This window comes from Ovis canadensis, chromosome X (assembly GCF_042477335.2).
Source record: "Ovis canadensis isolate MfBH-ARS-UI-01 breed Bighorn chromosome X, ARS-UI_OviCan_v2, whole genome shotgun sequence".
NCBI classification, from domain to species: domain Eukaryota; kingdom Metazoa; phylum Chordata; class Mammalia; order Artiodactyla; family Bovidae; genus Ovis; species Ovis canadensis.
In genome coordinates, this window is record NC_091727.1 from 56,318,316 (window position 1) to 56,344,058 (window position 25,743).

General features: G+C 41.8%; 1 protein-coding gene across 1 annotated transcript in view; it reads left to right on the top strand.

Annotated features, from left to right (window-relative positions):
• The first annotated feature begins 4,211 nt into the window (after window positions 1–4,211).
• The window catches only part of DGKK (diacylglycerol kinase kappa), a 175,794-nt gene continuing 154,262 nt past the window's right edge, over window positions 4,212–25,743 (top strand). The window contains exon 1 of the mRNA XM_070291185.1: window positions 4,212–4,727. Coding sequence (XP_070147286.1) covers window positions 4,212–4,727 — 516 coding nt within the window. The remainder of the gene's footprint in view (window positions 4,728–25,743) is intronic.

Below are 25,743 nucleotides of genomic sequence, written 5' to 3' on the forward strand. Positions count from 1 at the left end.
TCACTTCAAGAAAGTATGAAAACAGAACCAATAAAACAAGTACACACTGGGTGAATTACTATATTACATACATATTCAAAAAGGTTCCTCTAAGCAGGGGCCTCCTATAGTGAGGTTGGCTACAGATCATTAACTACCATCGAGAGAAACAGTGAGAGTTGAGAAACCTAAGGGTAAAAATGTAACAATCACTGCTCCTCTTACAGGCTCAAGAAATAGAAGGGCATTAAAGCAGACTTCCCGCTTTGTGATGGAGAGGATTCATGCAGCCCCTGTCTCGAAAACCCCAACTCAGCCCTACACTCTGGGAGCTGAGTGACACAAGTTCTAAATGTCTGTTCCACCACTAATTATCTCTGTGACATAAGACATATCACTTAATCTCAATGGACTTGTGTTTTCTCATCTGTAAAAGGTTAGAGGGATGTGGAATGGAAGTCCAGACTTGCTTTGCCTCACACATTTACTGTGAGGCTAAAGTGAGATAATATATGTGAATGTACTTTAGAAAGCAAAGGCATTATATGAATACAAGGTATTAACTCTTAAACCCTCAATCTTGGATCAATTAAATCCTATGTGACTAGAGCAAGTGAAAGATAATGGGTTTACATGTTAATCCCCTTGAAATTAATTGTCTGAATCCTCTACCCTCCTCAGTAAATGCTATTCTTCATCCCATCTCTTTATTTTATTTAGTAGAGTTTTATAAAGGTTGTTATTTTGGCTTTGCACATTGCCAAGGTGGCAGAAGTGGGGGAGATTGGCAGCTAAGACTCAGGAAAGGCACCCATTTCATCCCTAAATTGCTCTAAAAGGGAAGGTTTAGGAAAATTGAAGCTATGGGTCAAGGAAAAAGGGGGCTTCCACTTAGCTCAGCAGTGTCACACTCTCATTCAATAGTGAAAAGAAAATGAAAAAAAAAAGGAGTAATAAGAGCTTTAATTTGGCCACATTTCTTGGGTTTTCTCTACTTTGCCTCTCCAGAAATTCTAACAAGCCTGAAATCAAGGATCTCTGTTCTGACTTGGATTGACTTTATTTTGTGTGGAAATGGGATAAATGCTAGGGGTGGGGGTGAGGTAGCATATTGCATTCCCAAAGGTATGAGCCCACCATACTGATCAATCCTTCATCCTGCCCAATTGGGTAACATATATAACATGCCAAAAAGTCCCAGCTGAGAGACCATGTCTGCCCTGGGACACACAGAATCATGTCCACTCAAGCCTCTGTGGAGATGGTCATCATTCTTACTCTTATGTAGCTCTTGGCCCTTCTGTCAGTATTGTTGAATTAGAAAAGAGCCTCTTAGGAGATCATCAATCATCTGGAATATCAAATACTTTTTAGAAGCAATTCAGAAAAGAAAGACATCCTAACCGGTAAGCTGCACATCCGTTTAGCAGACATTTCCTGAATCCTTACTATGGCCTCAGCCCTGGGTTACATTTTAAAGAAAATACACAAGCATCCAAGTAAAAGTTTCTCTCTAAGAGACCAGTAGACTATGGGGGAGAGGAAGGTATAGATAAGATACAGCAAAAGTGTCTCCCTAACTCAGGCACCAATCAATCTATTCTAACCATCCTCCCCTTCTCTCCCCCGCCCCACCCCCTGGAAAACTGTGGTCCCATGAAAAGCACTGCATTCAACACTGAGCTGATGAGAGAAAAAAAAGCAAAACAAAACACTGCTGTAACATAAGGCAATAAGGCAGCTTCTGATGTGCTGAGAACTTTCTATTAAATTAATCATAATACAATCTAGCCAATATATCTCCAGTAACACACCCTAATGGAGCAAAAGTCACCCACAGACAACTATTTTAACATTCACCCTCAAACTAACCTTGCAGCGAGAGTTTACATCATACATTTCGGAGTCCTTGTGATTAAATATAGAAGAATAGACAAGAGTATCAATTAACATATACAAAGCAATAGCTCCAAGTTTTCCCCTGGTGGTGCCCTGCTTGATGACACCCAGTCTATGCCATCACTCTCTAACCCAAAATGTCGTTCTACTCAATGACTCCTCTGCCTTCAGCTCTTCTAATATGCCAAGGCCTAGTGAAAATAAGATTTAAGTGTGAGATAATGGCCCTTTCTAAGGTTAGAGATTTCACCAAAGCCTAAAAGCCCGAGAAGTGAGCTCCAAGCATAGGCTTACTGGCTGGTCAGGTCTGGCATCTGTATGTTCAGTCCTGAACCCTTAGGGGTAAAAGCAGCTTGGCTGCTTGAGTAAGGGATAGAAGAGAGGAAGAAAACCCCAAGGAAGATGAAGAGGATGAACCATCTGTGTGGGTTTACTGGAAGAAGTTCTGCCATCAGTGAAGAACTTGATAGACAAGGTTCACCTCCCCTGGACTTCTCCAGCCCCAGAGGTTAGGGATGGTCCCTGTACTAGCTTAGTAGCTGTCGAGCAGTGTAACCCTTCTCCAGAAGAGTGGGCTGAGGCTGGGATGCTGCAGTGAGGATCTGGGATATGTAGCTCTCATCAGAGATTCTGGTCTTTGGAGGAGGATAGGAGAGACTGTCTTCTGAGGTGTTAATAATAATAATAAAGCAAATATTATTAATATTTAGTGCTGGGATGTGGTGTGGGAAACAGAAAAAATGTTGCAGATTCTAGAAAATTCTGGGTGGGTCACTGTCAGTTGGCAAAAGAAGAGGTATTAGTGGAGGATATGGTCTGGGAGGAAACAGGGAAAGGAGGGGCTGCAAAAGAAGGGCTGCCATCCACAACAGCAGCATTATGTGTGTCAGAGATAAATTCACTTGTCATATTTCAAATTAGGTTTATAGGTGCTCTTCCCCCACTCCCACAGAGCAGTGACTTAACGAGTGGTCTTCTCAATTTTTAATTGCAATTTTGCAGTATATTAGCATCTAAAGTCTAGCTCTGACTGAGGTGATAGTTTGTATGTATGTGAACATGTACATGACTAACAGTCGAGAGAGCTTCTAAAGTCTCCAGATGTGGTGGGAAGGGTGATGCGGCAGGCACCGGCCGCTCTTTTTGCAAGAGTATGCTTCCGAGGTATCAGGAGGTGAAAAAGGTGTGAGTGTTGCAGTGAATTTCCTCAGCCCAAGATGCACACACACACACATTAACAAGTTCAGTAAAAAGTCCTCCTGAAACCTGACAAGTCCAGCTAAAAGCAAAAGGCAGTCTCCTACCGTAAAGGCGAGCCAGACAGACGCCCGGCCGGATCGCTGCGGATACCGGGGCAGCCTCAGCTCAGGAGAGCACAACCGAGCCGCCGCTACCCGGGTACTCTTGCCTGGTTCCTGGGCTACATCCGCGGGCTGCGGAAAGCCAGGGCTCTCGCCCAGCTTCATAACACACGTTTGCCGAAGCACCCTCAAACCCTGTACCCTAAGGCAAACCTCTCAGATCTGGCAAAGGTCAGAAATGCAAAAACTGAGACGGGGGACAAATTTTACTTCAATGCAAAAGATTGACCACACACAGACACACACACACATACACACACACCCATTTTACTTCAACCCCAAAGACTGAACACATACACAGAGACACAGAGAGAGATACATACACCCCCAACCCCGTGCCAGCTAATTTCTTTTCCCTCGTTAGAAAAAAAGGATTACTTGCCCACAGAGGCTTGGAGATGGGGGGGGCATAGAGGTTGGTCCGAGGCTAGGTTCACCTGCTGCTGAGGTGAGAGAGCAGACACAGGATGGAAGCCGACCTGAGCAGCAGCTCACAGCTGGGTGGTAAGGGGGATTGCAAAGACCCTCAAGTTCGCTTCTAGCTTTTTATTTATTTATTTTTTCGCATTTGTGTCACTAAAGGGTTAAACACAGCGGGGCTCCAACACCCACCTCTCAACGCCTCCCCACTCCCCCTCCCCTTTTTGTCTTCCCCCTCCCCTCCCGCGCGTCGCTAGGAGGTCATCAAGCGCTCTGTCCAGTCCGCGTTCTCAAGCCCCTCTGCTTCCCGCCCATCCGGCCCGTGGCTGCTTACGAAGAGGTGTGCGCTCACCGAGGGGCGTGTTCCAGCACTGGGAGACGCCGAGCATCCCCCTGTTAGACCTCAGAGCAGAGCCAGCCATGAAGCGGGGCGGGGGAAAGTTTGGCACCTTGAAAGGGGTTGCTGAACTGGGGTGGGCGGGGCGCCCGATGATACTTTAGCCCTCCGAATTCAAGGGTGCCCGCTGCCCGGACCTGAGGCGGTGTTCGGCCATGGACCGCGCAGCTGCCGCGGCCCAGGGCACTGCCCCGCCTCAGGATGGAGAGCAACCCGCGGAATCTCCAGAGCCGCCGCCGCCGTGGCCACCGCCGCAGCCGCCGCTCCTGCCGTCGCCGCCGGCGCGGGCTCCTCGGCTGCTCTGCGCGCCTTCGCCGGAACCGGCACCGCAGTTCTGTCCCGAGCTTGCTCCAGAACCTGGTCCGGAGGCGACCCCAGAACCAGCCTCAGAACTCGACACAGAATCGGTCCTAGGACCAGATAGAGAACCAGCCCCAGATCCAGCCCCTGAGCTGATCCCAGTACCAGCCGTAGAACCGGCCCCCGAGCCGGCCCCAGTACCAGCCAGAGAACCAGCCACAGAGTCCTGCCCTGAGCCGGCTCAAGTGTCCCGTCTGGAGCAGAGCCCAGCACCACATTTATTGCAGTGTCCGGTGGTCGCTCCAGAGAAGGGTCTAAGGACCTCGCCAGCGCCGCGAACACCAGTGCCAGTGCCACTGTCCAGTATAAAGGTAAGAAAAAGACCCCCCGGGGCGGGAGGGCTCGCAACCAGGCGAGGCCGTATGGCTACCCTGCTTTCGGGACTCTGGACACCCTTAGCATCCCATTTGGTTGCCACGGACTAGCAAAGATGCTCGGAAAGATGCGGGGATGTGGGAGCCCAGGGGAGAGGGAAGAGGTTGGGAGGCGGGAAGCAACATGTGGAAGTGAGAGTGGGCTGTTGGGGGGGGTGGGCTAGAAACGGGGATGATAGCACCGGTTGGGAGTCAGAGCAGTGTTCCCTATAAGAAGTGACAGTGCGGTGAGCGCCTATATCTTGAAAAAGAAGAGGAAGACGACTCAGGGAGCGAAAGAGACCTAGAGAGGTGTTAGCGGCCGGTCCACGGTACCCAGGGATGGGATTGAGTGGGGGCAGTGGAATACACCTATTAGCCGCGGTCACTGCCGCAGAGGCCCAAGCTGTGGAGCCGCAGTCGTTTGATTGACCCCCTCCCTGCCACTGGGGAGGGAGTCCTCAGCTTGGGCGCAACTGGCAGCGCTCCAGGGAAGGGCCCGGAGTCTCTGTTGCCCGCTGGGCGCTGGTACTCCATTCGGGTGGGGATTAGGGGTTGGGCGGCGCCCACGCGCACTGCAGGGGAAGGGCAGGGTTCGCCCGAGAGGACTGGGAGAGCATGCGTGCGTCGAAGCCACCATTCCATCTGTTTGCAGGATTTCCCGTCAGGTAGGTGCAAACACAGTGTTACAGTGATGGACCGCGTCACAAGCGGGCGACTGGCATCCCGCACTGGTGCCAGTTGGAATGGTACAGGAGTCCTGGTTTAAAGACAGGAAAATAGGAGTTGATATTTGAGAGCGCGTGAATGGGAACCGTCCTCTCTTCCAGTCTTCAGAGACGCCTTTGTAAATGTTGCACTTCACGGGGATCCTCCCGCTAAGGGGGGAGGGGGAAAAAGGTTTTCGGTCTTCCTTGGACCTTGAAACCCCAAAAATGGTGTCTGATCTTCAGGAGTCTGTCTCTCATGCTTTCTTTGTGATCTCCCTACTCTTCGTTTTCCTAAACTTCGTTCCACAAGATTGTGAAAATCGTAATAATGTATACATACACCTTCACTGAGCTTCGCCCCAAAGAAAAACAATACAAAACACAGAAACAACACACCACACCAACCTGCTGCTTAGCAGGGCATAGGGACAAGGCTCAGAATCCTGTCACTCTGGACCACACACTTGTAGAATGTAGGGGACTGGGGGACAGAGGTTGTCATCTCGAAATGGAAATGGAAGCGCTGGTTGCTTCCTGAGTTATGAATAGGGAGGCTTGAATTTTCGAAAAAGAGAAACAATGAAGGGAAAAGTTTCACAGGGGAAAAAATGCACAGGTTTCAAAAGAAAGAAATAAAACTGCAGGAGATTAAGATTAAAAAAAAAATCCAACAATCCCGCTTTCACAGAGGGTGGATCTCCATGCCCCACCATTTCCTCCTGCAGCCCTTCCCTGCAGTGATCTCTAGGGCAGCTGGGCCTGGGAGGTAACCCTAACCAGGTGCTTGCTCTTGTCTTTTTGGAAGAGTTTGCATAAAGCTGATAAGAAGGAGAACAATAAGGCTGACCTGACTTGTGGCCTTCTTGAGATTCCAACAGCAGGACTGAGAAACGGACACCTGAAGGCTTAATTACCAGGATGGTCAGTGAATGCATGGCCTCTTTGGCCTCTGAAAGACTGACTGCAGGCCGGGAGCTCCAGGGATGAGCCCTGTGACAGAGGGAAAGCATCTCTCACCAGCTTGACAAGAAAATTTCTATTGCCAGACAGACAAGGAGCATCAGGGTAGGGGAACCAGGTTAGCTTCCTCCACACAGTGTCCATTCAGGCATGCTAGCCAGCTGGCCCACAGGTACTTGGCCGTCTCAGCAGGTGACAATGACCACTTCCCTCCAGTTTGATTTTGCCAAGTAGAGCTGGTCTTTTGTTCAGTCACTTATCTTGTAGAGTGAGTTTCTTCCCATCTGTGAAAAGGGCCATGTACACAAACCCTAGAGAGTTTTGAAGGATGCAAAAATCTGGGTAATGCTAAAACTGCCAGGAGCAAACACTTCTCTAACCGTCTAGGTGTTGCTATGCAATTATTCCCTAGTGCAAATGAAAACACCTGATCTTCAGTGATAGGACCATTCTGGGCTGCATTCTCCTTAGGCAAATAGCACCCATAACCAGCTGACTTGGATCTTAACATTCAAAGCAAACAGGCTGCCATCTTACCTAGGGTTTTGTTGCATTGTTCTCAGACACTGCCTTCTTGAGGCAAGCTTGGGGAATGACATACATATACACACACACATGTATACACACACACACGGAATCTTAGAGATCAAAACAATATATAGCTCTCATCATACAATGAAATCCTACATGGTAAGCACAGTCAGTACCAGTAGCATGAAACTAGCCTGATAAATCAAAGGACAAAATGAGTGAAACCGAGGCTTTGAATGTGACTGCAAATTTCTCCCAGATAACTTTGCTGACCAGTACTGCACTAAAAAAAGGTCTTCCAGTGTGTGGTCTGCTCTCTTTGGGGGTTTCAGAACCTGCTGGTTGCAAATCTATGACAAGCATAAGGGTAAAGACAGAGAAAAGAGGGCTCGTATTTTCTTTCCAAATAACTACCAGAATAACAGTCTGTGAACCAAATCTATTTCCTTCCTTTCTGAAATGGTTTAATTTCCAGGAAATGAGCCATGGTCTCCCACCTGGTGGCAGCAAGTGTAAGTAAAGATGTGTGAATTGGTTCTTCAACAATGCTATAACTCTCTTGGACGGGGCGGGGGGGGTCCTACATGTGAACCATATTTGCTTCCTTTCCTTCAACTGTGGTTGAAAAAAGACCATATGTTTTTTTATTCATTGGGTTTGATCAGCTATGAAATTATAATCACACCACACAGGTGACTGATGGAATACACTTTTGTGGCTTTTATTTCTAGGGTGGAGAGGGGCCTCTGTATCCCTCACTCCTAATAACTACACAGCAGTTACCATTATATCCCAAACCATAACAGAACAGTTTCCTGGTATTTTTGCACACATTTTCTTACAAAGCAGCAGGCATTTGCTTATATGACACCTGGTAATTCTTACTGGAATGCTTTATTATCTTACCTATGACCGAGCTTCTCAAAGGTAGATACCATCTCTCCTTTCCAGTGCCCAATACAATTCAGCCCTTGCTATTTTTGCTCAATAAACACTTGCTGAAGCTTGAAACCTATCAATTCCATTTTCAGCAATGGCATAGAGACTGCTTCTGTGAATGAATAAAAAATGCATTCTCACTTGTTTCAGAGGGATAAGTAAATGCTTATTTAAATAGCCTGGAATATATAGCCCTTGGGGAAATGCAGTCAATCTTTCCATTTTCAGAATGAATGTTAGAATCATAATTAAGAAGCAAATTACTAACAATTAAAAAACTGATTTGGAAAGTGTCCTTATTCCCTGCAGTCTCAGCAGCAGCAGACTAATGATGTTGTTGATTTCAGGGGTAATACATTTTTTTTCCCTAAGTGAACAGAATATCTGCAGTGACTGTAAACAGCTTCAGGACTGTAAATTCGAATGTTTAACCTGTTGAAGGTCAGGATGAAATTACTTTCTTTCCTCTTAGGCTCTTTCCCCCCTCCTTGCCAGGTTTTGATGACACCATCTGATATATTTGGTATATTCTGAGAGCGCCTGAGCATTTGCTGCAGGATGTTCTAAAAAAGATAATGAGATATTTGGCCAGTGGTCTTTCTTTTCTGAGAATACAGTTCTTATGTGTTTATTAAAATCTCCAAGTGGGGCTTCTACGGATCTGCAGTCCAAAAGGCACAGGGACGGCTGAGCCATCAGTTACCCAGTGCTTCCAGGGAAAGGGAGAAAATCCACAGAGGCCAGGAAAGCATTCAGGGGCATTATAACAAGGATTATATAATGCCCACTGCTATTATGGTACTCTACAGTTTGCAGAATGCTTTCCTCTGCATTATTATTAACTCTTTTATTCCCCTGAAGAAGGCAGCAGGGTGGGAGAGAGCAAAAATAGAATGTGATACCTCATGAGTGCATGCATGCTAAGTCGCTTCAGTGGTGTCTCTTTGTGACCCCCACGGACCGTAATGACTGGGCTCCTCTGTCCATGAGATTCTCCAAGCAAGAAAACTAGAGTGGTTGCCATTTCCTCCTCCAGTGACACCTAATAGGGTATAACTGTCAATTTATCTATTATAGATTTTTAAAAAATCCAACATATGCCTTTCTGTGACACACAAGATGCTCATTTGTTTAAGAAAAACTTTTAAGTTGACATTCTATTAGCCTTGATTTTTTTTCCAAAGTAGTGATTGCTGTTCCCTGTGTGATGCTCCCAGAGACCATCATAGAACAGGAGCCTGAGAAGGAAGGAGAAGAGGCACAAGACCCTGAATCTATTACTCCCAAAGAAGCCCGCCTTTTTTTCTGGAAAGAAAATAAATAGAAATTCTGCTAGGGATATGGTTCCCAATCTTTCCAAAGCCTGCCTACTATAATCCTCTAAGTGGGAAAAAAACTTAAAGCATTTAAAAAAGAAAGCAGCCATTCCAAAAGGGAGATGTCCCCACCCTCACCAAAGCAAATAAACCTTATTCTCAAAATAGAAGAAACGAATTTACAAATTTTTTAAAAAAGAAAGGGACAATGACCCCAGATAATGAAACTCCCCTGAAAATTATTTTAAGAAAAAAAAAATTCTAAAGGGAAGAGCTCCTCTCCCTCGACAAAGCCCATGAAACATATCCCCAAGAGAAAAATTTTAATGAAAAGAATGAATGAGAAATCATCTCAAGGTAAAAAGTATTTTTCACCCTAAAATTTTCTTGAAATTTATAAACTGTATTTGCACCTCATGGCCCATGCCCAGTCTCTCACAAAACCTACGGGGACAAAAATAAGTTGATGTCCACCAATCTCATCAAAGCTCCCTACAGTCATCTCTTCTAATTATATGAGATGTCCAAAATAAGCAAATTCTTAGAGACAGAAAGTAGATTAGTGGTTGCCAGGAACTGAAGGGGATGGGAGGGCAAGTGTGGGTGATAGCTAAAAGGTATAGGGTTTCTTTGGAGGGTGATAAAAATGTTCTGAAATTAGGCAATAGTGATGTTTGGGTGGGGCTTCCCCAGTGGCTCAGTGGTAAAGAATCTACCTACAATGCAGCAGACATAGAAGATGCAGGTTCCATCCCTGGGTCAGAAAGATCCCCTGGAGGAGGAAATGGAAACCCACTCCAGTATTCTTGCCTGAAAAATCCCATGGACAGAGAAGTCTGTGGGCTATAGTCCAAAGGGTCACAAAGAGTAGGACATGATGAGCACAAGCACGATGTTTGCACAGCCTGTGAATATACTAAAAAGCACTGACTTGTATGCTGTAAAGTCGTGAATTTGATGGTATGTGAATTATATCTTAATTAAAAAGATAAGAGATTGTTCCTCCAACTATATGATAATAAACCTACTACTTTCCCACAAATAAGCAAACAAATGAATAAATTTTAAAAGAGAGGATCCTCTTAAGGCCCTCCAACCTCACCAAGAAAAATAAATTTTATTGACTTCCATTTTTTTTTTCTTTTGAGGAAAACAAAAGGGGAAATCTTTTCAAGGGCATATACTTTCAAAATCATCAAAATCAATGAAAGTTATGAATCCCTCCACCCAGATACATGCAAACATTTTAACTTAATAAAGAAAGAAATATTAAAGGATAAGGTTCCTGATCTTACCAAATCCCCTGAATGTTTAATTCCCATGAAAGAGGGAAAAACAAATAAATAAATAAGGGGAGATCACCTTATTTATCACCTCCTCACCAAGAACATGATTATTTCAAAATACAATTTCTTTAGGATTTTGAAGATTTAAAAGAAAATTAATGATGGAAAGACATGTGTGTTGGTGGATGGGATAATATCAAATAAATGAATACAAAATCCTCTTAAAAAGACGCTCCAGTCTCACAGACACATGAACTTTTCTGTCAAAACACAATGAAAACAAATGCAAACAATTTTTTTAAAAGAAGGAAAAAATAAAAAGAAATCCTTCTAGTGAGAGGTGACCTGAATTCATCCAAACCCCAAAGCTTTATTTTTAATATAAGAAATTTTTAACTTGGAAAGGTAAGAGAGAAACAGAAACAAGACCAAGAAAGTCCTCTAATGGAAAGATGTCCTCCAATGGAAAGATGTCCTCCAATGGAAAGATGTCCTCCAATGGAAAGATGTCCTCCAATGGAAAGATGTCCTCCAATGGAAAGATGTCCTCCAATGGAAAGATGTCCTCCAATGGAAAGATGTCCTCTAATGGAAAGATGTCCTCAGTCTCCACAAAGTTCCCTTTTCTCAAAACAAGTAATGCATTTAGAATTAGAGGGGAAAGAAGAAAGAAGATAACATTTTAAAAGAGAAATCTCCTTTTTAGGGAATGATGAAGCTCCCAAACTCATCAAATTCCCTGAACATTTTTTCTCCAAAGAAAGAAAGAAAAAGAATGAGGGAGGTGGGAGAAGAGGAGGAGGAAAGGGAGAGAAAGGATGGGAGGGGAAAAGGAGGGGTAGAAAGGAGGGAAGAATGGCAGAGGAGAAAGAAGAAAATAAATCAAGGAGTAATTTTTTTAAGGAAGAAATTCATAGGGGAGGTGAACCATTGCCTTATTGAAAATAATGAATGTTATTTCTGATAATCAACCCACCCCACCCCCCATAAAAAGGAGAAATAAAACACAAAAGCTCTTTCTAAAGCTTCTTCAAAGGGAGATGCACCCAGTCTCACTGGAACCCCAGTACCTTATCTATCTTCCAGCATTCAAATATTTTTTTTATTAAAAGGAAAATAAGAAATTATTTCAAAGACAAATGTTCCCAATCTTACTTCTTCCAAATAGATTACTTATTTTAAAGAAAGAAAGAGAAATCCTCCTGAGAAGGGCTCCCCAATCTTATTAAAGTCAGTGGCCCTTAGAGCTCCTGTCCACAACACCTGTTTAAAAAAAAAAATAAGGAAGTCCTCCAAACCTAAAGAGAGGTGCTCCCTCTAAAGAAAAAAAGTTCCATCATAAGAGATACCCTCAACTTCACTAAAATTAATAATGATTCCTCTCCACACTCAAAGGGTTTGGAAAAAAAAAAAAGAAATTTAAGAGGGAAAAAAGAGAAACTCTCCTAACCTAAGGCAAGTTGGCCATAATCTCACCAACAGCCTTGAACTTTATTCCCCTAAAGAAATTTTTTAAAGAAAGAGCAAAAATGAGAAAAAAAAGACCAGTCTTTTAAGAAAAAGTACCCTCTCTACCCACCCCACTCTAAAGACTAGAAATTATTACACAAAGAAAAGGTTATATCATTCTAGAACCAGTGAACCTAGGGCTTCCCAGGTGGCACTATTGGTAGAGAACCTGCCTGCCAGTTCTGGAGAACTAAGAGATGTGGGTTCGATCCCTGGGTCAGGAAGAGCCCCTGGAGGAGAGCAAGATCCCTGGAGAAGAGCATTGCAAACTGCTCCAGTATTCTTGCCTGGAGAATCCCAAAGGCAGAGGAGCCTGGTGAGCTAAGGCCCAAAGGGCTCCGAAGAGTTGGACACGACTGAAGTAAGTTAGCATGCATGGCACACACACCAGTGAACCTTAAATTTAGAACATGAAGCTGAAGAGTTTGTTGTTGTTTAGTTGCTAAGTCATGTCCAACTCTGCCACCCCATGGACTGTAGCCCACCAGGCTCCTCTGTCCATGGGATTCTCCAGCCAAGAATACTGGAGTGGGTTACCATTTCCTTCTCCAGGGGATCTTCCTGATCCAGAAATGGAACCCATGCCTCCTGCATTGGCAGCCAGATTCTTTACCACTGAACCACCGAGTAGGCTGAAGCATAGTCAATGTTTAATCCCAGGCTGGCTTCTCTCTGCCCCCCGGCCCATTTCTGGTTAACCTCTCCCATCCATCAGTCAGGGTGTACACTCAGGAAAGGTAAATCCTGTCCATGGAAAACAGAATTAATAAGGAAAACCTTCTAAGGAAAAAATTATATACTTCTTTTCCAAACCAAACAGAAATACTTTGGGAATTAGCTTTATTATTATGCCTCTCTAATACTAACTTCAAGAGCTGATGATAAACTTAAAGCAATGACATTCTTACTACTAATTTTCAAATTAGATACACACCCCTACCTAGCTGAGAAGGAGCTTAGCCAGTTCAATAATGGTGTTCTGACAGTGGTTGTCTAATCATGTGCTCACTTAAATGTCTGTTCTTGTAGAGTGATAAAGGGCTTGGCTCTTACAAATACATACAATTTCCAAGTCAGGTTTATAAGCAGAGAATAAGACTCAATGTTTTCCAAATTTTAAACTTCATTTACTTATTTAAAAATTAAATTGAAGGTCCTACCGTATAGCACAGGGAACTATATTCAAGATCTTGTAATAACCTATAATGGAAAATAATCTGAAAAAGAATAGGTATGTGTATACACAACTGAGTCACTTTGCTGTACACCTGAAACTAACACATTGTAAACTAACTATGCTTCAGTTTTTTAAAGGGTTTAGAAATTTTTTTAATTACATTGAGTGCCTCTTTTGTGTCCCTACTTGCTTAGCACTGAGGAATCCATGGTGGGCAAAATCACATAGATGAGATTTCCTTGAAGCAACACTAGTAAATGAGGAACCCAGTTACCAAAACAGATGTACAGGGAGTGATTATTTGCTTTCCCAGCTTGCTTTACCAAGGCATTTACTCAGTCGATTCTTTCAGCATACCTCTTCTTAAACAAAAATGTAATGCAATAAAATAATGAAATATATACTAATTTCAGAAAATGTGGAAAATCATGAAAGCTTCCAAAAAGTAAATAAAAAGTATACAGCAACCAACCAATCAAGAGATAGTTACTCATGTATTTTCCCCATTTATTTCCTCTGAATACGTGCTTATAGTCTACAACAGTAAGATGTTAGGGAATGTGCAATTATGTCTCAAGCTTCCTCCTACCCCAGTCACCTCCCTCACTTAATCATTAGGTCATGTGCATTGTTCTACACTGTATTTGAAAGTGAAAAAAAAGTGAAAGTGTTAGTCACTTAGTCCTGTCTGACTCTTTGTGACCCCATGGTCTGTAGCCCGCCAGCCTTCTCTGTCCATGGAGTTCTCCAGGGAAGAATACTAGAGTGGGTAGCCATTCCCTTCTCCAGGGGATCTTCCCAGCCCAGTAAACCCTAATTAATTTTAGCTTAAAATGTATCTACCTGTATGATATGCTTGCTAAACATGTGCTTGAAACATAACTATTAAGAGATGTATTAGAGGTATAAAGCAATGAGGGTATACCTTTTATGTATACACAATTGTTGTGTCTACACAAACAAAATGTCTCATATATAAATAACAGACTGAACTCACATTTACTTGGTCATCTAGATTTCATTTGTCCAGCTAGGTTTGTGACTTGAGTTTGGGGAAGACTCACTGTTAAATTTCCAAAAGGAAAATCTAAGTTTCTGGGACTATTTTTTAGCCATATGCAAAAATGCACTGATGGCTTTGTCTCTTTAACACAAAGTTACAGAATCATGCTTTTCTGTGTACCTCCTACCCAGAAGGGAAATACCTATGTGTGAGGACATTATCAACAATTATTAGGAGATAGGCTATTCAATTTATCCAGCTTTAATTAATCCAATATAGAAAATTAAGAGAGTTAATAAAATTTGTACAATCCAACCAAGGTTGAATCAGTAATTTAAAAGGCAAATGTAATGCAGTATTGGGTGGCTAAGTGGTTAAGAACTGGCCTGCCAGTGCAGGAGACATGGGTTCCATCCCTGGATCAGGAAGATCCCCTGGAGAAGGAAATGGCAACCCACTCCAGCATTCTTGCCTGGGAGATCCCATGGACAGAGGACCCTGGTGGGTTACAGTCCATGGTGTTGCAAAAGAGTTGGACAGGACTTAGCAACTAAACAATAACTATGCAGTATTAAGATCAGAATCTTCAGCCTTGTCTGTAGCACTTAGAGATTCTCATCTTCCAAAGTGTTACAAGTATTTTCCCTTTAAATCTTTTGCTTTTAAAGAGCCTGTAAGAGAGATATTGGCCCCTGAGAACAGGGATTCCCATTGCCTTGTTTCCCTCATAGCAACACAAGGCGATTCTGGGATTCTGTGGGATTCTGAGAGATAAGCGTGATGCTCCCACCCAGAGCTTTGGTGAGTTCTTCTGAAACAAGAAGTGATGGGCATGGGGACTGAGCTTTGCTCCTGCCTCCAGGAGCAGGAGAGGCTAGAAGCACTGCTCACAGGACTCAACTAAGAACACTTAGAATCCTGGATGTTCATTCATTTGCTTTCCACTACAGCTAATGTTCTCTTCTGGGATTTTGCAACTTGAGGCAGGAAATGAAAGGTACCTGCTGAGTAAAATTTTTTCATCTCCTTGGCTCTTTGTTCACCTCCTTGGCTCTGAGTAGAGATGTTTGAAATCAGGAAAATTTTTCAGTAACCCTGGGCTTTGTCAACTGAGTTCCCATTCTCCTGAAGTGGCTTCAGCATCATCCTCCAAATCCCGACTCTAACAGTAGTGGCCACATCCTATTTTAGAATTACCTTGATTGTTAACTTTCCTTTAATAAGTGTCATTTGTCATTAATAAGTGTCATTTATTATCTACTTTTAACATACTATTTCATGGTTTACTTACATCACTGTACATCTCCCTTGCAGTATAGGAAAACATGATGTAGTATTATTAAAACAGCTAAGCATAAACAGCAGAGAGGAAAGTAAATGAAGCTATAAAACAAGATTATTGATTTCAGAAAATTAACAAGTTGGTGCCCTTCTCACTAACAATTAACGCTTATTGTGACGATTTCCCTCCTGCCAGACTTGAGTAGAACATAACTTTTCTCTTACCCATAATTTGGATACTGTTGTGCCTTTCTCCCTCACCTTAATCAGCTTGACTAATGTTAAGACTATATTAAAATGATAATTTTGGTGTTTACCATGGGTCTCCTGTACAAAAAAGATCTTCACGACCAAAATAATCACGAAGGTGTTATCACTCACCTAGAGCCAGACATCTTGGAATGTGAAGTCAAGTGGGTCTTAGAAAGCATCACTATGAACAAAGCTAGTGGAGGTGATGGAATTCCAGTTGAGCTATTTCAAATCCTGAAAGATGATGCTGTGAAAGTGCTGCACTCAATATGCCAGCAAATTTGGAAAACTCAGCAGTGGCCGCAGGACTGGAAAAGATCAGTTTTCATTCCAATCCCAAAGAAAGGCAATGCTAAAGAATGCTCAAACTACCACACAGTTGCACTCATCTCACATGCTAGTAAAGTAATGCTCAAAATTCTCCACTCCAGGCTTAAGCAATACGTGAACCATGAACTTCCTGATGTTCACACTGGTTTTAGAAAAGGCAGAGGAACCAGAGATCAAATTGCCAACATCCGCTGGATCATGGAAAAAGCAAGAGAGTTCCAGAAAAACATCTATTTCTGCTTTATTGACTATGCCAAAGCCTTTGACTGTGTAGATCACAATAAACTGTGGAAAATTCTGAAAGGGATAGGAATCCCAGACCACCTGACCTGCCTCTTGAGAAACCTATATTCAGGTCAGGAAGCAACAGTTAGAACTGGACAGGGAACAACAGACTGGTTCCCAATAGGAAAAGGAGTACGTCAAGGCTGTATATTGTCACCCTGCTTATTTAGCTTATATGCAGAGTACATCATGAGAAATGCTGGGCTGGAAGAAGCACAAGCTGGAATCAAGATTGCCGGGAGAAATATCAGTCACCTCAGATATGCAGATGACACCACCTTTATGGCAGAAAGTGAAGAGGAACTAAAAAGCCTCCTGATGAAAGTGAAAGAGGAGAGTGAAAAAGTTGTCTTAAAGCTCAACATTCAGAAAACGAAGATCATCGCATCCGGTCCCATCACTTCATGGGAAATAGATGGGGAAACAGTGGAAACAGTGTCAGACTATTTTTTTGTGGCTCCAAAATCACTGCAGATGGTGAGTGCAGCCATGAAATTAAAAGACGCTTACTCCTTGGAAAACAAGTTATGACCAACCTAGCTAGCATGTTGAAAAGCAGAAACATTACTTTGCCAACAAAGGTCCGTCTAGTCAAGGCTATGGTTTTTCCTGTGGTCATGTATGGATGTGAGAGTTGGACTGTGAAGAAGGCTGAGCGCCGAAGAATTGATGCTTTTGAACTGTGGTGTTGGAGAAGACTCTTGAGAGTCCCTTGGACTGCAAGGAGATCCAACCAGTCCATTCTGAAGGAGATCAGCCCTGGAATTTCTTTGGAAGGAATGATGCTAAAGCTGAAACTCCAGTACTTTAGCCACCTCATGCGAAGAGTTGGCTCATTGGAAAAAACTCTGATGCTGGGAGGGATTGGGGGCAGGAGGAGAAGTGGACGACCGAGGATGAGATGGCTGGATGGCATCACCGACTCGATGGACGTGAGTCTGAGCGAACTCCGGGAGATGGTGATGGACAGGGAGGCCTGGCGTGCTGCGATTCATGGGGTCGCAAAGAGTCGGACATGACTGAGTGACTGAACTGAACTGCACTGAACTGCAAAATTATGGTATGCTTAAAGAAGAATTATGCTTCAATTGGGCAAGTGAGGCCGGTGCCTATAGATAGGAGAGTGAGGTATATGGACTTAGAAGTAAAGGCCACTTTGATAAAATTGTAGACTACAGATTGAAATGTTGTGGAAAATAAAGTGGATTGAAACTTTGAAGGTAACTTATACAATTGTGTGTATCATTCGACTGATAAGGTACAACCATTGGAGAGCTGTTGATTAGTAAAATAATGACTGAAGCAGAGGGTTGGCTGATAAAGCATGTAATTAAACACTAACTTTTAATTTCCTTGTATACCAAATTACAAATAAAACTTCTAAAACTAAAAATGGAAGAAAATAATTGCATTATCTAGTGTCCCTTTTCTACTGTTTTGGGCCTTCTTTGGCCACATTCCACTTTTGTAAGAGCCTAATGTGCTTTCTCTTCAATATTTTTCCTATTTCATACCACGGGACTTTCTATAGAGAAAAATAAGAAACCATGATGGGAATCCATTGAAACCTTTTATCTTCAGTATTGTAGACCCATAGACTGTTGTGAAAGGGACCTTTGGAGTGTTTTTAAAACACTAGTCCAGTGTTTCAAAAAAACCTTTTTAGCAGTAGAATCTTTTAATGTTTTTCTCAATAAAGTCAAATGAAAGCCTAATATTTAACACAAATGCAAGAAGTATTTCATTAATCCTTATCTATGCTAATTTGGATCTGTAACTGACCTACTTTCCCAATTCTTTATTTTAAGCTAATAGGAAAGTGAGTTTGTACTCCCTGTTTAGTACTGGCTTCTTAGCAAGGGTGCTGGTGATGTAGGAACATGCTGTATAATAAAAAGAAGAAAGTCAGAGTTTAAAATTTGACCTAATATTCCAGAAACTAGATAATACTGTCCTGCAAACATGGTCATTCTAGAGAGTTCCTCCCTCCTCACCCACCCCAAGAATGTATTACAGCTGTCTTATAAAGTAGGTTGTCATAAAGTAGTTTGTACACTGTCTTTGCTTGTAGAAACATTTTTGTTATTGGGGATTGTGTTCCTGACTAAGGACACCACAAGTAAATTGTAGATAGAACTAAAAGTAGGTAATAAAAGCTAATATATAACTGTAAGCTTCTGTAGTAATTTAAAACAGTAAAATTGTTCCAAAACCTATAAAATGGGTATAAATGTATCATACACATTGATTTTGTAAGGGGCCCCAGGGTACTGTAAAATGTGCATTTGAGGTAATGTATATGTTTCCATGCTACTCCCTCACTTCATCCCACCCTGTACTTTCCACACTGTGTCTACAAGTCTATTTTCTATGTCTGTGTCTCCCTTGCTGCCCTGCAAATAGGTTCATCAGTACCATCTTTCTAGATTCCATGCACGTGTGTTAATATATAATATTTGTCTTTTTCTTTCTTACTTTACTCTATACAATATGTTCTTCCACCTTATTAGGAGTGACTCAAATGCATTCTATTTTTATAGCTGAGTAATAATAGCCAGTGGGAATTTGCTGTGTGACACAGGGAGCCCAACCCAGGGCCCTGTGACAACCTAGAGAGGTGGGATGGGGTGGGAGGTGGCAGGGAGGTTCAAGAGGGAGGGAACATATGTATAACTATGACTGATTCATGTTGATGTATGGCAGAAACCAATATTGTAAACAGAAAACAATATTGTAAAGCAATTATCCTCCAATAAAATTTTTTTAATGTGCACATGCAGCACATAGAAGAGCCAATTCTACATAAATGTAATCTATTGTTATTATTTATTTAGAATTCATACTCTGCCTGCATCCAAAAAGAATATAAAGTATCCTACAAAATTAAATACATAAATAGGACAATTAAGCACAAATAAAGACAGGACAAAACCAATTCAAAGCAGTGGTGAATGAGACTTTAAACTAATATATACTAGTTATAAAAAACCCTAATTACACATTTAATTAGCAGTGCTTTTGTCTTCTGCCTTTAGTGATGGAAGAACTTTAGAGAATGATTTGAATGACTCATGTTTCTTAAAGTTGGTATCCAAGGAAGTTAGAGCTAATGCCTGATTTTTTATGCAATACATCTTCTTGTAGCAGGCTCTGTGTGTGTGCGTGTGTGTGTGCGTGTGTGTGTGTGTGTGTGTGTGTGTGTGTGTGTGTGTGAGTCGCTCAGTTGTGTCTGACTCTTTACAACCCATGGACTGTAGTCCACCAGGCTCCTCTGTCCATGGTATTCTCCAGGCAAGAATACTGGAGTGGATTGCCATTCCCTTCTCCAGAGGATCTTCCTGACCCAGGGACTGAACCCAGGTCTCCTGCATTGCAAGCTGTAGCAACCACAAAATTAAGAACTAGAGGTTGCCAGGACTATGGCATAAGTGTTGATTAGCTATCCTAAGAGGCTACAGATTTGGATTATTTTGGTGTGCCTGAATTTTTCTAATATTCTAATGTATGTATGTGACTAAGAGGCATGTAAGTATGGAACTTTCTCAAATAAAATTTACTTCTGAAATAAATCAAAATGATACTTTGTAACCAGACATTCAATAGTTTTGACTCTTTCTTGGATTGGGAGGTACTTTACATTGGTTCTACTCCTGATTCCTCTTTATATAGCTGTGTAATAAGGAGCCGGAGAAGGCAATGGCACCCCACTCCAGTACTCTTGCCTGGAAAATCCCATGGACGGAGGAGCCTGGTAGGCTGCAGTCCATGGGGTCGCTAAGAGTTGGACACCACTGAGTGACTTCACTTTCACTTTTCACTTTCATGCATTGGAGAAGGAAATGGCAACCCACTCCAGTGTTCTTGCCTGGAGAATCCCAGGGACAGGGGAGCCTGGTGGGCTGCTGTCTATGGGGTCGCACAGAGTTGGGCACAACAGAAGCGACTTAGCAGCAGCAGCAGCAGTAATAAGGAGCAAACTGCTTAATCTTTCTATAGCTTAGCTTTTGTGACTCTTAAATGAAGTCAGTAATGTGCGGCTGACTCAGTTCAGTTCAGCAGTCTTCTCTAGCAAGTCTTCACCAGTATCCCATCTGGGTTGGGTGCCCTTCTTCTGGACTCCTGTACCACCACCCTGTACAAACTTCCGCTTCTCATTTGCTTCTCATGAACTGAGATTATCAGCTTGTGTCCCATTAAGGCTATAAAGATAAGGCTCTCAAGGCCTAACATACTTCATGCCACTCCATACATGGTGGCTGAATTACTTTATGAAAAATATAAAGACTGAGTGAAAAATTAGATTTAAAATACATATTTCAAAAATAAAAATATGCAAATAGGGCTTATTTTAGTATCATTTGCATATGTGCCATGATATTTGCCATCATCACTTTCTTTCTTTAGGTATGCAGGTAAGTTTTAATATACTCACCCCTCAAAAGCTGGACTTAATGATGCAGGGTGCATTACCAATAGGTTATGGGAGGCAGGGCTGCCTCCTATCCTCCCAGAAGGCTGTAGTTTTTTCTAACTCACCCAGAAGGACCCTATATATTATTAGCACTCATGTATTGATCATGTGAATTTGAATTACTAGTCTTGAGTTATATGTATAATCCTGATAAAAATGAGAATGATGAGTTATCTAGTCAGGTTGTTTTAAACTGCAAATTTATTAAAACACAAATACTAAAGAATGTTATATAGAGAGCAAGGTTTTGTGTTTAACTACTTGGCACGATTTTCACTAGTTTTAACTGTTAATCAGAATTTAATTTATTTATGGTATTCTTTTAACCACAATTGAAAAGCTCCTGACTCATTATCTTGGTGTCAAATTTCTCCTGTATCTGGCACCTGAATTTGAAGGTAGATGTCAATATGACTATTCTAAGGTTCTCCTTTTCTTGTGAGGAATAAGAAGCAACAATTAAGCTTTGATGTCCCCTTGGCAGTCCAAGTTTTATCCAAAATAGCTTTCTACTAGTTAGAGGAAAGCCTTAATTTATTTTACCAATGCCTCTAATCAGATCAGCGCCCTGAGCTTGAAAATGCTCTGATCAGGAAAGTGAACATGGAGTCTCTACTTAGCAGGGAACTCTAATGGCCATCTTGTTTCCAATCAGAAGGAGCTTCTCCAGTAAATGAGGTAGAAAACTTCTACCATTTCTAGACTAGCTACTAGGCAGGATCACCACGTAAAGCTGTGCAGGTTGTACACAATGTGAGGCTGCATGCCTAAGGGGATACCTTTTGCAAAGTAGACATCATAAAGATAGATACAGGTATTTAGTCTAACAGTTTTCCTGCAGATGGCAGTCAAGTGCCTCACACTAACAAAATCAACTGACCCCTTTGAACAACTCTGGGGTTAGGAGCAGCAACTTTCCACTCACCAAAAATCTGTATATAATTTGTAGTTGGCCCTCTGTATTTGGACTTCCTCCTTATATGTGCTTCCTCCATATCCAAGATTCTACATCTGCAGATTTAACCTACTGCAAATCATGTAGTAGTATAGTATTTACTATTGAAAAAATTCCACCTGTAAGTGGACTTGAACAGTCAAATCCATTTTGTTCAAGGGTCAACTGCTTTGTGACAATTTTCTGACAAAGGAAACTAAAATATCTTTAGCAATGGTACATTTTCCTATTGTGTTTTATGGGCTAATCCTGATACTAATTCCTCACATTTAAATACAGCGACTCCCTTAGCAACCCTCAGAAGCCTGTAAACCATATGGTTTATATACTTAGAACTGATTTTAGAAGTCCCTATTTTACTTCATATCACATTTAACCTGAGCATCATTTTATGGACCCAGCACACATCCACTGTGCCACTCTGCTAGATGTGAGCATCATTTTAAAACAGAAAACTGTGACAAGGATTTGAACCAGGAGTTTATAGGGGCACAGTCATGGGAAGGTATACATCCGTGGATACACGCTGGTAGATTCACTCCCAGGAACATACCCAAGTATATGTTCTTCAATAGATGAACAACCTGGTAGGTAGGCGTGTGCACATATGCATGCATGCACAGCACACACACATGCACACAGAGGTAAATAGAGATTTAGCTGCACATTGAAGAATATAAAGGAGGAGGCTCTGGCATCAAGCTCTTGCCCACCTCTCCTGTTTAACCTGTTTTCAGCCTGTTTCATTCCCTGTCTTCTTTAGGCAATGATTTCCCTAAAGTTTACATGCTCTTATGTGATTTCAATTCAACAAACATCTCTAGGGTAAACTAGTGACAAAGAACTGTGCTAAGTAGATATAGGAAGTCACTCAGTCTTGGAAGGTTATTTGATGCAAGTGAGATCTGAACTGTGTCTGAAGATTGAGGAGGATAGGCAAGCATAGGGAAAGAGATGGGAGGCAGAGGGAATATCTTGAGTATAGACATGGAAGAAGTAGAAAGAGTGATACTCTGAGAATCCCACAAAGACTGGATATGTTTGGAACATTTAGTGCATCAGGAAGAAAGGCTAGAAAAGTTAGTTGGAAGCTAAATTGCACAGGGCCTTGAATGTCAGATGAAGGAATCGTGTGTTCTATTTCATAAGCAGTAGAGAATTATGGAAGGTTTCTGATTGAGGGTAACATGACTAGCTTTAGATTTAAGAAAACTGTCAATATATAGGATGGGTTAGCCAGGAAGATGCTAGAGAAAGGGACATTAATCTAGGCAAGAGATATTAAGGACCTAGGACAATGAGTATGAGAAAAAGTGGATAGAAGAGATACTGTCAGGATTTGGTTTGTAACTCACTTGGTGTGGATGGTGGGGAAAGAGAAGAATGGAAAGTGACTCTCAACTTTCTAGCCCAAAGTTGTTAAAATGATAAAGAAAGCAGCAGCAAGAATAGGCTTAGGTAGAATCCAGAGGAAGATTATGAGTACAGTCGTGGAAATTTTGAGTTTCAGGTGTTGGTGACACCTAAGCTCAAGAGAGTGATTAGAAAAGGGTGAGACTGCTGCTGCTGTTAAGTCGCTTCGGTCGTGTCCGACTCTGTGCAACCCCATAGATGGCAGCCCACCAGGCTCCCCCGTCCCTGGGATTCCCCAGGCATGAACACTGCAGTGGGTTGCCATTTCCTTCTCCAATGCATGAAAGTGAAAAGTGAAAGTGAAGTCACTCAGTTGTGTCCAATTCTTAGCGACCCCATGGACTGCAGCCTACCAGGCTCCTCCATCCATGGGATTTTCCAGGCAAGAGTACTGGTGTGGGGTGCCATTGCCTTCTCCAGAAAAGGGTGAGAACTTAAGGGTTAAATGACCAAAGTATGTATGTTTCCCATGAAATGTAGGCAGGGTGGGAAAAGTTTGTTTCTCCCCCCATCCACCACACACATACACACTAATTGAAAATAATGAACAAACTCAGTAGAATCAGATAATGGAAGAGAGATGAACATGGAAAAAAATGTTTGGAGACATAGGCAGAGAAAAAGATATTATTGAAATATTGAGCAACAAGAGGGAAAAAAGAGACTTTGTAATTTTTTACAGAAACATTTTCTTTGGAAATGTTGATCCTGAATAATTTTTTTCAACAACTTTTCTATCTTCTCCTTTGGCTGTTTTCTCTTTGTTGAGAAAAATTCTCTGAATGGGGATATTGTTCATGTGTTGTCCTTGGATAGGATGCAAGTAGCTTTTCTCTTATTACTCAAGTCTTTATCTGTGAGTCTAAGAATATACTGTGTTTTGGGAAACCAGTAAGTAAGGTTAACAGTTATCTAGTTATTGATAGGAAGACCATGAGAACATTTCTCTTGTGTTAAAGAAGAATATATTGTTCTCTAAATCATAAAGATTCTATTTTAAAGCTCTTCACATATACTAGGCACTTAATAACTGTTGAATTTGCAATAAAAAATAGTCATGTTATTTCTTATAAATTTGATATCTTGTGATAAGATATTTCCAAAGACAGCAAGCTAAGATATACTTAGGGTATTGTAAGATTTGCTCTGAAAATATTGAAGGTAGGTGGGGGCTTTCTTAAAAAAAAACTGTTCTTACCGGGTAAATTTTGTCTTTTAGGTATGAACTGAATAATAAGCCCCTCAAAATAGTGGCAGGCAGTGAAAGGAAACAAAGGAAAAGCCAAATGGAGTAATCAAGGAATAAATTGACAAATGTTTGAAAATATGAACTAAAGACCTAGCAGGTCCTCAGACCTTTGCTATGCTAGTTGATGTGGAAAGAACAAGGGAAGCTGTGAAGTCTGCAGTCTCACTTAGAAAACAAAACATGTATACCAGAGACAGGTACATGATAATATAAGAAAATATGGGTATGTTACAGCATGTGTAGGTCAGCGAGTAATGTTACACAATTATAAAAGAGGGACAATAAGAGATAGAGACGTGAGGAAAGGCTTCCTGATAGAGGTGAGATCAATGTAACTTAGACCTTGCAGCAACATATACAAAGACTTGGAAACAGCAAGGACTCTATTCAACTGATATCAAAGAGTTTTGAGAGAAAGGCAGGAGAATTTGCACATTATTCTGTATAGCAGGACATTATTTAGGGTTCTTGGGTATAAGAAAGTAACATAATGAAAGTAATTTTATGAGATATATATTGTGATAATGAAAAGGATAGACTAGAGTGGGATAAGTAGTGGGGAGATTACTTAGGCTGTTGCAAAAATCCAGGTGAGAGATGATGGTGGCCTGCTTATTGAAAACAATGATGATCATTTGTTCATTCATCTAAAATAACTTCTTGAACATCTATTCTGTGTCAGGCACTGTGCCAATAACTATAAGTCCCCTGAGGAAAATTATAGCCAAGTAAGAAAACTAAGACTGAGCATAAAATAACTACCAGCCCCAAGCAGAAAATGACAATGGTCATGAGAGAAACTCTGAGTTCAAAGAAGATAAGAACTGATTACAGCCTAGCAGGATGGTGTAGACTTGGGTTTGGAAATGAGTAAAAGGACATTCCAGAATTTTTCTTATTTGAGAAGAAATGCTGGGAAGAGTGCTAAGAAGGGAATTCTAGGCAAACAAAACAGTGTGAGCAAAGAAACCAAGGTGAGAAAATACTGGGTATTTTTTGGAGACTAGAGGATGTGTGGTACAGACAGAAATAAAGAGCTAGGAGAGGGCGAAAACAGGACAAGCAAATGGGGGTGAACAGGTAAAGAGAAGGGACATTAATCATTTCTAATTTTTTTTCTGCTTTGCAGCTCACAGTTTGCTCAGACTCTGTCTGGGTTCTTTCCAAGGGTCTGGGATGCTTTTGTTTCATTCCTGGCCTGCCCACTTCTATGCACCATCTTTTTTGACATAAGGTTCTGACTGATAGTCAGATGTGCCCTGATCTGAGAAGCAAACTGATTCCCCCTCCCACGCATCTTATACAGG